The sequence below is a fragment of the Phyllostomus hastatus genome, unplaced genomic scaffold (assembly GCF_019186645.2).
Source record: "Phyllostomus hastatus isolate PE091 unplaced genomic scaffold, TTU_PhHast_1.1 phas_contig_196, whole genome shotgun sequence".
NCBI classification, from domain to species: domain Eukaryota; kingdom Metazoa; phylum Chordata; class Mammalia; order Chiroptera; family Phyllostomidae; genus Phyllostomus; species Phyllostomus hastatus.
In genome coordinates, this window is record NW_025333709.1 from 29,439,899 (window position 1) to 29,454,857 (window position 14,959).

Below are 14,959 nucleotides of genomic sequence, written 5' to 3' on the forward strand. Positions count from 1 at the left end.
AAAATGATAAACTTAAATCCAACCATATTAAAGATCACATTAAATGTAAATGATCTATACCTGAATTAAATGACAAAAATCATTCTGCTAGGATAAAATATCTAAATGCTGTATAAAAGAAAACCGCTTGAAACATAAAGTATTAATAAGTTAAAAGTAAAAGAATGAAAAAGATATACCATGTTAACACTAAGCAAAAGAAAGCTGAAACCACTGTATTTCAACAGATTTAAGAACAAGGAATCTTTTAGAGATTAAGGGATAATTCATAAAGATAAAGAAGATCCCCCAAAACTGCAAATTTACAAGCTAGGTAAAATACTCCAGTTGACCATCTACTGAACCAAATGTCTATAAATAAGATTTGAACAATAAAAGTTAAGCCTCTTCTAGCAAATGGACTATCACTCTTAACAGTGCTATGATGTTCTACAGTCAGGGAACAAAAATAGTTTAAGAACCAAACAGAATTAACCACATGATAAAAAAAACAAACAAACAAAAACTTTGTCATTTAAGAAGCTTGGTAAGACTTCCCACTAATACAAACAATTAGGATTAATCAAGAATATTAATTAGCCCTGGTTGGTGTGGTTCAATGAATTGAGTACTGGCCTGCAAACCAAAGGGCTGCCGGTACGAGCCTAGTCAGGGCACAGGCCTGGGTTGCGGGTCAGGTCCCCAGTTGGGAATCTGGGGACCAATGTGTGAGAGGCAACCACACATTGATGTTTCTCTCCCTCTCTTCTTTCCTCCTTTCCCTCTAAATAAATATAATCTTTAAAAAATATATTAATTAATACTTCATATAGGAAGCATAGAATATGCCTAGACATTTGAGGAACATGTCAAGATGGTGTTTATCAGCCCTGGCTGGCATAGCTCAATGGATTGAGCGCAGGCAGCAAACCAAAGTGTTGCAGGTTTGATTCCCAGTCAGGGTACATGCCTGGGTTGCAGGCCATGACCCCCAGCAACCACACATTGATGTTTCTCTTTCTCTCTACCTCCTTTCCTTCCCTCTCTAAAAATAAATAATACATATAAAAAAAAAGATGGTGTTTATCACAGCCTCACAAAGGAAAAATTCAAGAGAATTTTTAAAGCAGTAACCTAAGCTTGTTGCACATACCTTTCTTCTACACTGATGCTTCTGACAGTCACGCATCTTAACACACTTAGTTTCACAGAGATAAGTTTTATGGCACGGCATTCGTTTTGTATGTTTTCCACAGCGACAATGCTTTTCTACTTCCTGGAAGAAGCAAATAAATACTATTAAAACTAACTTTGTTAATGTAATTTTTTTCACCCTGTAATTTTTATAATTCCTAAAAAGTGAAGGAGAAAAGTTTTAAGCACAAATTTATATGAAAGCCTCCACCAAAACTAAAGATGAATTTTCTAAGATATTTTTTGGTATCTTTTTTTCTAAGAGACTTCATATGAATTTCCATTATTAAATTTAGTAGGAATTTAATACTAAACAGTACAACAATACTACACCTTAAAGTCACTTACATGTAGTTACACCATGATGTCTGCACATCTTGTCTCAGTAAAGCAAGAAAACTGGATTATCTTATAATAAGCAACTTGTTGACTTAAAGTGACACATATATAACCTAAAAGTCTCAAGTCTAGGCATTAGTTTCTTTCCATCATCAGTAAGACTAATTCATCATTGCTTTGAATGTCTGCTTGGAACAAACAACCCCACTGTGGACTATAAAAATGAGAATGTTGAAACGTTTACCAAGCAAAAAGAAACAAAAGGTGATTTTTGGATATGATTGCTGGCATACTGTCCTGTTTCTTCTCCATACACATTAGGTCACTAAACTCACTCAGATCATGACACAGATGTTTATAAAACTAACTACTAGAAAACAATTACAGGACACTGCCATTTGACATACTGTAAAAGAGAGCTCATAGAAGTAATTAGTAATTACTACGGAAGATGACTAACTTGTCTACATATTTCACAAGGACCTCGATGACAACGCTGTGAACATCTATGGATTCCACATTCAAGTAACTTGTCACAACTGTCTCCACAAGTTGGTACATCTTCTGTACAAGGCAAAGAAAACTCTAAAAGCAGACAAAAAGTCAATGTTAATAGTAAGCTACATTGCTATAAAGCACTAACAACGTACCATGCTCTTTTGGCTCCCTAAAGGATGACAGCCCTTTCGAACTATGAATTTTTTGCATCTATATAACTATTGGAAAAAATTAACTTTAATGAAAATAACCTCTAATATTTGTAAATTCAATGTAAAGTTAAAAAGATTTTGACACATGACAAGTTACCATCCTAAAGAAACATATTTCTATAAGCTAAGTACTTCAGAAATAGTTATCTGAAGAAGTAAGTAATATCATATAATAACCTCTATGAAGAATCCCACAATATAGTATTATAAAAACAATTTGCTCTTAATAACCTCACAGGATAAAAAAAGTAGTAGATTTTAAAACATAAGAATCCTCACCTTCCACATAAACACATTAGGACAAGACTGGCAACAATCTTGTCAATGTGTGCTGGTACTGGTGCAAGTCAAGAGAAGCAGACTCAGACCGCAACCTTTCTATGTCTGTCTATCTCCAAGCAACCAAAACTAAATTCATTTGTAACCCAATACACAATAAGGACAATAGCTTGGAATTAATAGGTTTCCTTTATGTGCTGGGCACTACATAAATGCCTTATGAGCATTTTATCATCCAATTCTCACCATCATCTTATGAAGAAGGTACTCTTACTGTCTCCATTTAACTTGAGAACACCAGAGTTTATGAAGGTGGGATTTGAACCCAGATATGCCTGACTCTGAAGTCTGAGTTCTCTTTTTTTTTTTTTTAAGATTTTATTTACTTATTTTTAGAGAGGGAAGGGAGGGAGATAGAGAGAGAGAGAAACATCAATGTGCAGTTGCTGGGGGTTATGGCCTGCAACCCAGGCATGTACCCTGGCTGGGAATCGAACCTGGGACACTTTGGTTCCCAGCCCGCGCTCAATCCACAGAGCTACGCCATCCAGGGCTTGAAGTCTGAGTTCTTAATCCACATGCTATATTATCTACTTGTCCAAATGTACAAAAGTCTAACATACAATTTGAAACTACATTATGAATTTGCAGAGAAATCTAATTAGGAAAGTAGTTAGCATAAAGAATAATCATATCCCATTAAAGATTTGAAAACAGTCTTACTTGACTTCTGACATGGACAGAATCTTTTCCCAGATCGAGGACATTCTCCACAAGCACCAGCATGACAAACTTGCTCACATGTATGATTACCACATGGCAGTGTTTTCCCACATACCTAAAATAATACGTAATAAGCACTAGTGAAGGACTTAAAAGTTATCAAAAAAGACTTTGTACTAACATAATCCATTTTTTATTTGTATATAATCCATTTTTCAATTATGAATAAGCAATTTATATTCCTCATAATTTGTTCTTTCTCTATAAACACACACACACACACACACACACACACACACACACACACACATTCCTATGCACCAAAGAGTATATTTGTAAAATATAATACAGGAAAAAAGTACATACAGCTTCATATGGCCATCCACCAAAGATTTCCAAGTGGTACACCAATTCTAGGACTAACAATCTACAACATCAATCCTCCTTCCCCGTTGGATTAACTCAAGTGGGATGGGATACTGATTAAAGACAGGGGAAAGGGAGGGAGAGCTAGCAAGAAAGTACATGTGTACTGAGTACAAAATTCAACAAACAGCTGTTGCATTGAAAAAAAAATTTCCCTCCAGTAACTGAAATACTAAACTGGAAAAGTTTCCTCAAATGAATGTAATTTGAGTTACTATTCCTCCTCTCCTTTTATCCAACTAAATGTAACTAGCTAAATCCTAATTAGCATTTCTGATTGTTTTCCGTATTCTTTAATGCCCATCCCCTCAAAACACACATACACTTACTTGATCACAGTGCCACAGCGGACTTGCACAGCTTCTTTCAGCTACTCGTTTGCCACAGACACACTTCTGTCTACTAACTCTCGGACAGGGCGGACAACTTCCTAAAACCACAGTGATGAATTAGCACAGGCACATTATAAAAGCAATACTGACTGCTTTGACTTTGGCTAACAAGTATGACCTTTCACCTGCATGACAAGGATTTTCACATTTATGTTGTCCACAAAGTAACTTCCGCCCACATGGCAGCTGACAGGACCATTCCTTGGCACTGCACCTACGAGGGATGGGCTTGGCTTTCTTACAGTGACAAGTAGTTGTGACCATCTTTGGACAAGGAGGGCAGGGCCCTAGAATCCAACAAAAGGGGGAAAAAATCAGAAGTCAAAGATAATTTTCAATTCCTATACCTATCAGTGATTTCCAAAGCTTTCCTTGCTGACAGTTTAAAAGGCATTTCCTTTTGATATTTTTTTATGTAAACTTAGGTTCTGAATTCAACTTTCACAATTTTTTTTGCCTCAACCTAAGAACAAATAACCACCCACGAACAATTACAAATGTAATATATAACTCACCTGGATGACAGAGGAGTAAACATTTATGGCCACAAGGAGGTTTAAATTCTCTCTCACATACTTGGCCACATGAATGAGGCACAAGCCACGGATCTAAAGGTGGATCTTCTACCTTTCCACAATAGCAATAGTACCTACTAGGTGTGTCCGATCGTTTGTATTCAAACCTACATTTTGGACTACAAAGAAGAATTACTCAAGTTAATTTCATTTTTAAGTGACACAAGAGACAGAAACATAAATATACTTTGAAAGATATTACACTCAATTAGTTTTATGTAAGGCACTCTCTGTTCCATTTTTATATTAGTGAAAAACAAGATTTTCCTAAAATAAATTGCAACTGCCTAGAACAACTGTGTCCAATATAATTTCCAGAGATGATGGAAATGTTCTGTATCTGCCACGTCCGATATAGTTCTTAACCACACATGGCTCGTGAGCACTTGAAATGTGGCTAATGCATACAACTGAGAAAGAAACAGAGCTTTTATAATATTTGAAAATGTAAATAACCACAGGGGGCTGGTTGCTACTGCAGTAAATAGCACATATCAAGAGTACAGCTATGTCCTGGCTTTACCATGTAAGTAAAAGAAGTCTGAATGTACCATTTATTTCAACTAACTTTCATATCCCCTTTGGTAACATGGGAATAAAATCTCTCACAAATGACAAAGAATTATTTTCACAAAGTTATAGTACCTCTAAAATGTTTTTTAAAACTGTATTACCACAATTTTATAAATACAGAGTGAGGAAAAAGTAGGTTTACAATTGTGAGTCTGTGAAACAGAGTTTATTCTTGTATTATTTATTAATTATTGTATTATTTTCCATATGAACAACTGTAAATCTACTTTTGCCCCACCCTGCATATCAGTACTTATGGTAACAAGGGGAGGTCTGATGTAGATCCAGGTTTTCTGAAGCGTGAATCTTATACAACTTGGGGGCATCTGATAAGAAAAAGGACTCAAAATTACAAAGAAAAAAGTTACAAAAGTGAGTATTTATGTGACCACACAGAGCTCCTGAAGTTTATGCTTCATTATCTTCAAAGTAAATCTACCATTTTTGTTGCCAATACAGATAAATTTTTGTCTTTACTTAGCAGAAATATAAAATTTCTTTTCCCTCACTTTTTTTGGAAATATAACTGAAGTTCAAGATTAAATCATGAATCACAAGCCACCCAATAAAACAAATGTAGAAAAATTAATATTATTAATATACACCTACAGTTTTGAAAGATTTTTGAGGACAAAATTGGGAAGCCTATGATCAAAATATGTCCGATGATGGTCTTATACAATATGGTATTAATGTAGAACTCCAGAAGAGATGCACCAGAATTACGAAGAATTCTAATCACATATAAAAGAAATGAAAGTTGTTTAAAAAGGGTAACAACGGAGTTGTTTTGCAAGGAAAAAAGAGTCTGAATAGTTATTAGTTTTTGAAAGGAACTAGTAGTTATACAAATTGGGAAATGAATGCCATTCCTAAGTCCCATATCTTCACAAATCCAGTGACTAATTGAAAGCCATACATGGATACTAAAACTGCCAATAAAGCAACTTATGAGATACAATTTTCATTTATTTTATAATTTGATATTCCAACTAAATTAGAAAAATTACCAAGGCCAGGGATAATCTCTCTTTTCAAAATCATCATCCGTCAAAGAAGATACCAGAAATTGGCTGTCTTTAGCCCACTTCTGAATACAGGGCATGTGAAATATACAGAAACATCCTGAACAACTCCAAACCTAAGACAAAAGTATCGGATATTAACATGTATGCGATGATTTTCCCTTGATAATTACATAATACTTTAAGCACCACAGTAAATTATTTTCAAGAGCAAACTAAGGATTAAAGAACAATAACTTTTCCTTACAGTAAGAAAAATATTATTAGCCATCCAGATTCATTCAACTAGAAATAACTACCCCTAAATTTCTGGTCTCTTTTTTTAGTGTATCTCATTTTCTTTTTTAAATGAGGTCATGCTGTACTGACTGCTATGTAATTTCATAGCCTTTTCTTTTAGCATAGTACAAGCATTCACCCTTGTCGAACATATTCATAAAACATATTTATTATAGCTGTATAATATTTCATGTAGATTTACAGACTATAATTTATTTAACCCATTTCTAGTTATTAGACATTTAGGTTATTTCCAATTATAAATGACACTTCAAAGAATCCTTAAACTACATATAATCTCTATTACTGCTTTTTGTGTTATATTAAAACTATTAATCTAGCTCTTATGCTAAATTCTAAAAATCAGATGCGCAAAAAAACTTGAGAACATGTAATTTAAAAGCTTAAGAAATAATAGTAATTTTTAAAACCTATGAATACTTTTATGTAATTGACAAAAATCAGTTTTTTCATCATAGCATTTCTCAACTGTTTAATAAAATCAGACATGTCGTATATTGCATAAGCAGACAACAGCATTTAAAAAGAAAGGCCAACTTTTTAGCTGAGTTCCTCCCCAATCAGTGACTGAAAAAAGACATGAAATACAGGAGTGAGAAGACACAATGTGGAAGAGGAAATGCCAATAAATGGTACACTGTCCAGATGATTACTGCTAAGAGCCAAAGTTCTGTCCTGCTAGGGATCCTCTAAAGAACCATTTAAAACATACCTAGGGCTACCCCAGCCCAAACCCCTCACAAAGGGGAAGCTGGGCACTCATCCACCAATTACCTGTGGTGGAATGCTACCCCAAGGGACATTAACTCCCCTCTACTTCTGCACTACACCCCTGTACTGGCTGAGTCAGTTCCCAAGGAGGAGCCTGATATTACAAACACACACACACACACACACACACACACACACACACAGAGCAACTGTTTGAGGTAGGACTATATCCCCACATGGAGAGACTTACAGCTGAAATCAGAAAAAAACAATCATATGTGACTCTGGGCACCAAAGGTATATGCTACACTATCCTATCCTGTGTATATTAAATTCCTGATTCACTCTATGTGAGCAACCCATTTCATTTGGCCCAATTTTCTTCCTCTAGGCAACACAGCTATAACAGCAGTGGATTAATCTGAGGTCTGAATGTTGCATCTATCACATCCAGTCATCACTTCCTCTTAATTGCTCCATTAATGTCCTTTTAAATTTACATATAAATAACTTTGCCATCAGGCCAACGCAACTCTAAATTTGTAAGTTATGACTGAATCCATCGCTCCTCAATGACTCTAGTCACTTTCCACAGTTCCTTCAACACAAGAAAAGCTGCCTAATAAGCCGTGGTCACTGCTAGGTTCTATTTCCTTGAAGGCAGGGACCATGCCTATCTTTTCAACCTGCTGAAAGTAGTGAAATATAGTCCATTTTAACATTTCAGTATTTGTGGAAATCTCTAATGTACAAAGGTGTTAAAAATGCTTTATCAAATTGACATGAACATTAAAACTGAAGATACTTGCTTCGGTTACATTAATAGTGCTAAAAATAATGGATGCTTACTAGAGGTAGTTATTTAAATTACAGATTTACAAAATAAAGACCAATTAAAATTCTCCAATGAAGCATTTAAAAAAATAAGCAAAAGCACAATAAATGGTTAATATTATAAATACAACATAAGATATTTTGGGCAGATACATTAATACAGATAAGGAGAAACACTTACTGCCTGGTTTCTCTTCACTGAAGCAATACAAATTAAGCATGTCATAGCCCCTGCTTGAAAAGCTTCATGTACATACTGCTTTGTTCGCTCTAATTCACGTGTATCTCCATCTAGAAAGTTAAAAGTTGAAAACTTCATATTAAGCAACATCTGAAAATAATACTAACTCACTAAAAGAAGTACAATATGTGAGAACTGTGTAGCAGTATCAATTGCTCAAAATATAGATTAAAATTAGAAGTTTAAGAAAAGTACCCAGCGAGCTGCCAAGAGGTCACAAAGTCCAAGATTTAAACCTTACATATCTGATTAAAAACTCTCTCGGAGTATACTTGCTTTCATTGCTGTTACAGTGCTTCACAAATTTGGTGGAGGCAGAGTCACAGGCAAGAGCAGCAAGAACCAAGTAACAAGGGAAAGCGTGTGAAAAGGCAAAGTGAAAGAGCCCCAATGTCAAAAGTCAACAGAGCCATTCAGCCTAAATATAAGCACACCTGTGTGTTTGACACACAGAATATTCTAATAAAAACTTGTTGAATAAAAAGATCCTGAGGTCATTACAGTATAATAACTATTTCTGCTTAAAAAAGAAACATGAACTTCTTAAGAAAAAAATTAAACTATATTTTCTTGAGCAATTATTGCACATTTATTTTCTAGGCACTATACTATTAGGGTTTCAGCAGGATTAAATGTGTTAAATTTTTATCTTCATTCTATACATGATAAAATTAAAGCACTTCAGTTTGACTCTTAACAATTATAAGCTGCAGCAAGGGGTCACAATAGAAAAGTCCAAAATAACGAGTAAAAACAAAATGAAAGGCAGAAAAACTACCCAAAGAGCACACGACACCAAAACTGCAGTAATCCGAGTCACGTCAGTGTAAAAGAAATAAACCTTCATACCTTTAACACACTGCAGATTGTTCAACAGAGGCTGACTGAGCAACAGTATAAACTATCACTGGTACAGTGCTTATGGCAATAAAATGGTTCAAATCAAAATTTAAGTTAACCAAAAAGAAAAATTAATAGGATGCTTAAATATTTACTTTCTAAAATCATCTAAAGAAACACAGCACTTATAAAAACTTGCTCTGCCATGATATAATTTAAGATAGTAAATAAAATATACATAAAATCACTCCCAAAACTATAAATTATAAAATTATTAAAAACAACTGTTTTATTTATTTTTAGAGAGATATTAAGGGAGGGAGAAAGGGAGGGAGAGAAACATCAGTGTGTGAGCCATATATCAGTTGCCCTCAGTTGCCTCTCCCACGACCCCAGCTGGGGCCTGACCTGGCCTGCAACACAGGCACGTGCCCTGACTGGGAATCAAACCAGCGACCTTTCAGTTCACAGGCCAGCACTCAATCCACTAAGCCAGGGCTAATTGTTTTACTTTAAATAAACATTAAAGTTTAAAGAGTATCCTTAAAAGCAGACTTCATAATCACATTCTGTGTGTTTAGTTTGCTTTTCCGCATAGCTGGCTTTAACAAATATATAACATTTTAAATTTCATCTAATTTACAGTTAACACATAACGGAAAATGAGAACAAGATAAAATAGGCCTCAACAAAATAAAGTCTAACCTTACATTTATAAGATTTATATAAGATTTCTTTTAAAATTGTGTTAAAGTTTGGCCTCAGCAATAGAGTATACTGCCCAAAATGTTATGGTGGATCACATGGCATTTGAAGTCATGCATTTTGGAAAGCTCACCCTGGCAACTAAAGAAAAATGAGTATGAGGAGGCCAAGACTAGAAGCAGAAAGTACCAGTTAAGAGGCCAGTAGAGCAGGTAAACCAAAAAATGACCTTAAGCAAATTATCTATGTATCTATCTCATTTTTCTCATCTTTAAAATAGTATAATAGTAATAGTAGTATCTACCTCATAGCTATTACGTGAATTTAATGCACACATTAAATAGTCATAGGGGCCTGAATTAAGGCAATGTTAGTATATAGGGAGAAGAGGGAGGGATTGAAGAAATTTAGGAAGTAAAACTCAGCTGGACTTGGTAACATTTAGATTACATTGCTCTTAAATGTCAGTGTTCACGTCAACAGAAAGAAGGAAAGAATGCTGTGTCTGATGCGGGCAGAGGAGAGCAGTGGTAGTGAATGAAACTCACTCATATCGTCTGTGTGCCATCCCTGCGCCCAGATTTCTGGTGTGGGTGTGTGCCTGGGAAAACTGTGCTACTTACTGACTGAGATCAAGAAAGCAAGAGAAATAAGTTATCTTTGAACACGTTTGATGTGTCTGTGGGCCAGCAAGGTAGAGATACCTGTTAGGAAGTTGACCCTGCTAAGTCTGAAATTTGAGAGGAGAATCACAAAAGTTCAAAGGCTGTGCTCAGAGAAAAAGGATGACCTTCTCTGATAAAGTTCTGGACTCCAAATATGGCTTTAAGAGTAACCTGGATATCAACAACACATAATGTAATTGTAAAGGTCAAACCTCAGTATGTAGCTTCAAAAAAAAAGTATGAACTTCAAAAGTTGTAAGATATAAAATGAAGTCAAGAAATGAAATGTACTTTACAATGCAAAAGAGAAAAAAATAAACAGATTTAAGAGTATTCAAAGTCTTTAAGAGCAATCAAATCATAACCAGGAACAATTTGAACCCACTCACCTCACAGGGGGCTTTGGTGCCCCCTCCCAGCATTCTAATGAAACACCAACCAAACACACTGGTTGGTAGGACAGCTTCGAAGGCTGTAAAGGACATTGCCACTCCATTTGCTTTACAGAAAGATTAATGTCAATGACATATAACCCAAATAGTTAAATGTACAAAAATTCAACTCTAAAACACAAAAATGCTCATTCTTAAGATGCACCAACTATTCCATATAGAGTAAAAGTGTTTTTAAAGAAGCAGGAATATATTTTCATTAATATCAAAAAAGTCTAAATTTAAAAGATACCGTACCTGTCTGAGTAGTATATGTTATAAATGTATTAGCAACTATTTTTCCCTGTTTTCCTTCCAAATCTTCATCTCCTTCTTCTTCAGAGGAGGAGCTAAAGTGCTCTTCAACAAGTTTCTTTGCCACAGCTTGATTAGCCTTCTTGATTTCCTCAAATTTCCTTTGAGACATTAGCTCTGCTTACAGGGAGAAAAAGATTATTTTCATTTCCACAAAACAATCTCTCAAAATGCAAGTCATAATGTACTAATGCAATCATTTTAATCCAGATTTAAAAGTCATCTTTGGAGCATTCTATTTTACGATCATCCATGAAAAACAGTATGTTCGAATTTCTTGATATACAACAAACGGGAATGCCACAGTGAAAACTTACACTTTTGTAAAATACCCTGCTAAATGCAGAGTTGTTCTAGGAACACTGACGAATAAATCAATTTAAAATATTACAAAGGTATGATAAAAACATCCAAAAAAACCCTGGTGATCAACCTTAAAATGAGGACATTAACAAAAATTAAAATGGGATGTTTAAAAGTAAATTTGTCCACAGTGATTTCTAAGAGGAGGGAAACATGCCCATGGGAGCACATCCAAGCAAGCCAGAGGCAGGTGCTTTTTAAAACCACCTCTTCCACACCACAGCCCAGCCTGGCCGGGCCCACCGAAGACTGAACAGACATTATTTAATGTATAGCCTCTTAGAAAGCTCAAGGGCTTTTTGCCCTTATTAAAATATAGACACACAACATAAATATTTAATATTAACGACACACAAATTGTTGCTAACACAGAAAATATGCTTCTTACAACTTCCTTCCAAAGAGAAATGCTAAATTTTGGATAATTCTTCCACTCTTCTCTTTAGCACTGTCTGTACTTCTTATTCCACTACTTGGTTAAATAATAATTCAAAAAGAATTAGATTACTTCATTGCACATTCTCAGTGAAGCTGCAAACTCCTCAAGAGCAAGGACCATGGGAATTTTCTTCAAGTACTAAGTGTTAATAAGCTCTTTGGGACAACAACCATAGTTTAAGAAAGGAGACACAAACATCCTGAATCAATCTGAATTCATCAGGGCCCATATTGAGAGGATTTTATATTTGCTAATTTGAAAATTTTAATTACTAGTTTAAAATTCACTTTATGACTGAAACTACTACTACTAAGATTAGCTTTCTTATTTTAGATGGTGTTTTATCTTTTCTTTCCTTCACAAAATGTTTTCCCTTTCTTGTTGCAGCCAGTTTGGTTGGGGGTTGGCCAGTATTTCAAGTAAAACTGGAGGAAAATGTACAGTGCCTACCTAGGAATCTTTTAGTATCAGGAGAAAAGTAATATCTATAAGCTGTGTGCCTCAAAACTTGATGTACACTAAGAGGGGTGTTAAATGTCATTGAAAATGGGAAATTAGCAGTTAAGGATACATTTTTTAAAAGTCTGAGTTACAACACATAATAAAAACTTTCATATCCTGATCAACATGTCCACATAAGAGCATCTCAAGAAAAGGTGACAAAGCAACCTCCAATCTCAATTATCCAGGTTGAGAATGCTCGCTTTCTACCCACAAAATCCAGGGAAGTTTACCAAAACTGTTCACAGGTTTCCAACTTACAAACCTCACCACCACCATAGAAACTCAGTAACTGCAAGCTAACAGAACATCACCTAACTAAAATTAGCCTAGGAGAAAAAAGCACTAGGAAGCTCAATTTGCTTCTGCCCCAAAAAATACATTCTGAAAAATGCATCCCAGCGGGCTGGGAACCAAAGTGTCCCAGGTTCGATTCCCAGCCAGGGTACATTCCTGGGTTGCAGGCCAGAACCTCCAGCAACCGCACATTGATGTCTCTCTCCCTCTCTCTCTCTCTCTCTCTCTCTCTCTCTCTCCCCCCTCCCCCTCCTCTCTCCCTCTCTCCCCTCCCTCTCCCTCTCCCTCTCCCTCCCTCCCTCCCTTCCCTCTCTAAAAAATAAATAAATAAAATCTTAAAAAAAAAAAATGCATCCCAACACACACACGCCGGCGCGCAGAACTCATTTCAGGGGCTACTCTGGTGGCCCCGTGCACTCCTCCACTGGTAAAGGCAATTTCGTGTTTGTTGCGTGCATGCTCTCAGGCTCTGCTAAAACACAGCCGCGAATTAAGGACACTGACATGCCGGAAAAGGCCACACCAGCTACATCCAGTAAAAGATGTGAAATTTGTGAATAGGAACCAAGAAAGTACCACAAGCTAAAGAGTTTACAGGGCATAGACACTCAGGTAAAGATAGGAAATGACGACTGGTCCCCAGAAGTAGGAAAGACAACGTGAATGTAGTGCCAAAGCCCAATGTAAATGGGATTTCTACGACTCAGTCCTACTGACTGTTACCATTAAGTCTTGAGAGTATTTTACAAAAAAAAAAAAAGATGTTAAACAGGTTTTTATGAGACTTTAAAAAGAAAAAAAGGGGGGGACCAATTCAGATTTAAAGCCTGTGTTAACCAAACCAAACTACAGTATAGGCTAGACCTCCCGACCACAATTTGCAACTTTGGGTCCAGAGTCAGTAGGCAAAAAGAGCGAAGGGAAGAGTACTGGGCAGAGAATTAGCAAAGATTAACATCAATTAAAATGAAAATAAAAGATATTTAAATTAAGATTTGACTCTGCCTAGAATAACGAAGACAGTAGCTGCCTGAAAGGCTTGAGAGGTGCGGCCAATGATGAACCCCCCCCAAGGAGAAGAAAGGTAGAGGGTGGGAGCAGGGGCACAGGCGGCTCGAACTGGGCAGAGCCTCAGCAGGCGTCCAGGTGAGACGGAGGGCGGGAGCCATTCTCACCACTGGCTACGGAAGTCTGCAGTGCTCCGGGTCCTGCGGGGCTGCGCCGGGCTGAGCTACCTGCCGCCGCCGCAGCGGTCGTGGCGCCTCCGGGACTGGGGCCGGGGGCAGCGGCGCCCGGCGACCCCTTCTCTCGCCCTCCTCCGGCTCCGCGGAGATGGAATCCATTTCCTGAGGAGGGGGCCGCACTGGCCCGTCCTCGGGCTCGGCCTCGGCCACCGGCCACCTGGCGCCAGGAAGCTTCCATCCCTGAAAGGAAAAAAGAGAGGGAGTGGAAGAAGCTAGATTGCAGCGGTGCGAGGCGGGGAGACGCGGGGCGGTCCCAGAAGCCGGTGGGAGGGGCCGACTGAAGAGGGTCGCCTCGAGGCGGGGACCGGGTTCGAAAAGGTCGCGGCCCTGTCTCTCCCGGAGAGCGAGTGCCCGCTAACCCCGGGCTTTGGAGATGGACCGTAGAGGGAGAAAACTAGGCAGAGATATTGCCTGTGGGGTAAGGAGCACACAGAGCCCGAGAGGACAAGGAGGAGAAGGAAAGCAGCTTCTCACCCGTATGGGGAGTGCCCTGAGGCGAGAGCAGCGGACTGACCCGGTGACTCCGGCGGGGATCCAAGCGCAGTAGTGGACCCCAGGGAAGGCTACGTCTCCTTACAGACGGTGCTCGCCCCCAACGACTACAACTCCCAGAAGCCCACGCCTGCTGCCAGCAGAACGCGTGGCATCACTGGCCACTTCCTCATCCGGGTGTGTCCCGAGAGAAGCGGGGTTGGGGGGAAGTGTGGGAAGGAGTTCCGAACGCAGCGCAGACTGAGCTGGGCCTTCGAAAACTACAATTCCCGGCGTGCTCTGCGCCTCCGGCGGGGTTGCGGTCTTAACTGAGAGCAAGGTGGGGAGGAGGTTCACCTCTGAGAGGTTCTTCTTGCCAGGTGTTGC

At 37.9% G+C, this 14,959-nt stretch overlaps 1 protein-coding gene across 4 annotated transcripts in view; it reads right to left on the bottom strand.

The window, feature by feature from the left end:
- The window catches only part of NFXL1 (nuclear transcription factor, X-box binding like 1), a 48,127-nt gene extending 33,372 nt beyond the window's left edge, over positions 1–14,755 (bottom strand). The window contains exons 1-11 of one of the 4 annotated variants that reach the window (XM_045834550.1): positions 14,616–14,755; positions 14,033–14,281; positions 11,201–11,377; positions 8,242–8,351; positions 6,201–6,331; positions 4,558–4,736; positions 4,168–4,329; positions 3,980–4,080; positions 3,225–3,339; positions 1,973–2,097; positions 1,133–1,255 (exon numbers count right to left, since the gene is read on the bottom strand). In XM_045834550.1, the coding sequence (XP_045690506.1) occupies positions 1,133–1,255; positions 1,973–2,097; positions 3,225–3,339; positions 3,980–4,080; positions 4,168–4,329; positions 4,558–4,736; positions 6,201–6,331; positions 8,242–8,351; positions 11,201–11,377; positions 14,033–14,279 (1,470 nt within the window). In that variant the 5' untranslated portion in view covers positions 14,280–14,281; positions 14,616–14,755. Of the gene's footprint in view, positions 1–1,132; positions 1,256–1,972; positions 2,098–3,224; positions 3,340–3,979; positions 4,081–4,167; positions 4,330–4,557; positions 4,737–6,200; positions 6,332–8,241; positions 8,352–11,200; positions 11,378–14,032; positions 14,282–14,575 lie in introns of all 4 variants that reach the window. The other 3 variants (XM_045834552.1, XM_045834551.1, XM_045834549.1) reach the window with 3 other exon arrangements.
- Positions 14,756–14,959: the final 204 nt, after the last annotated feature.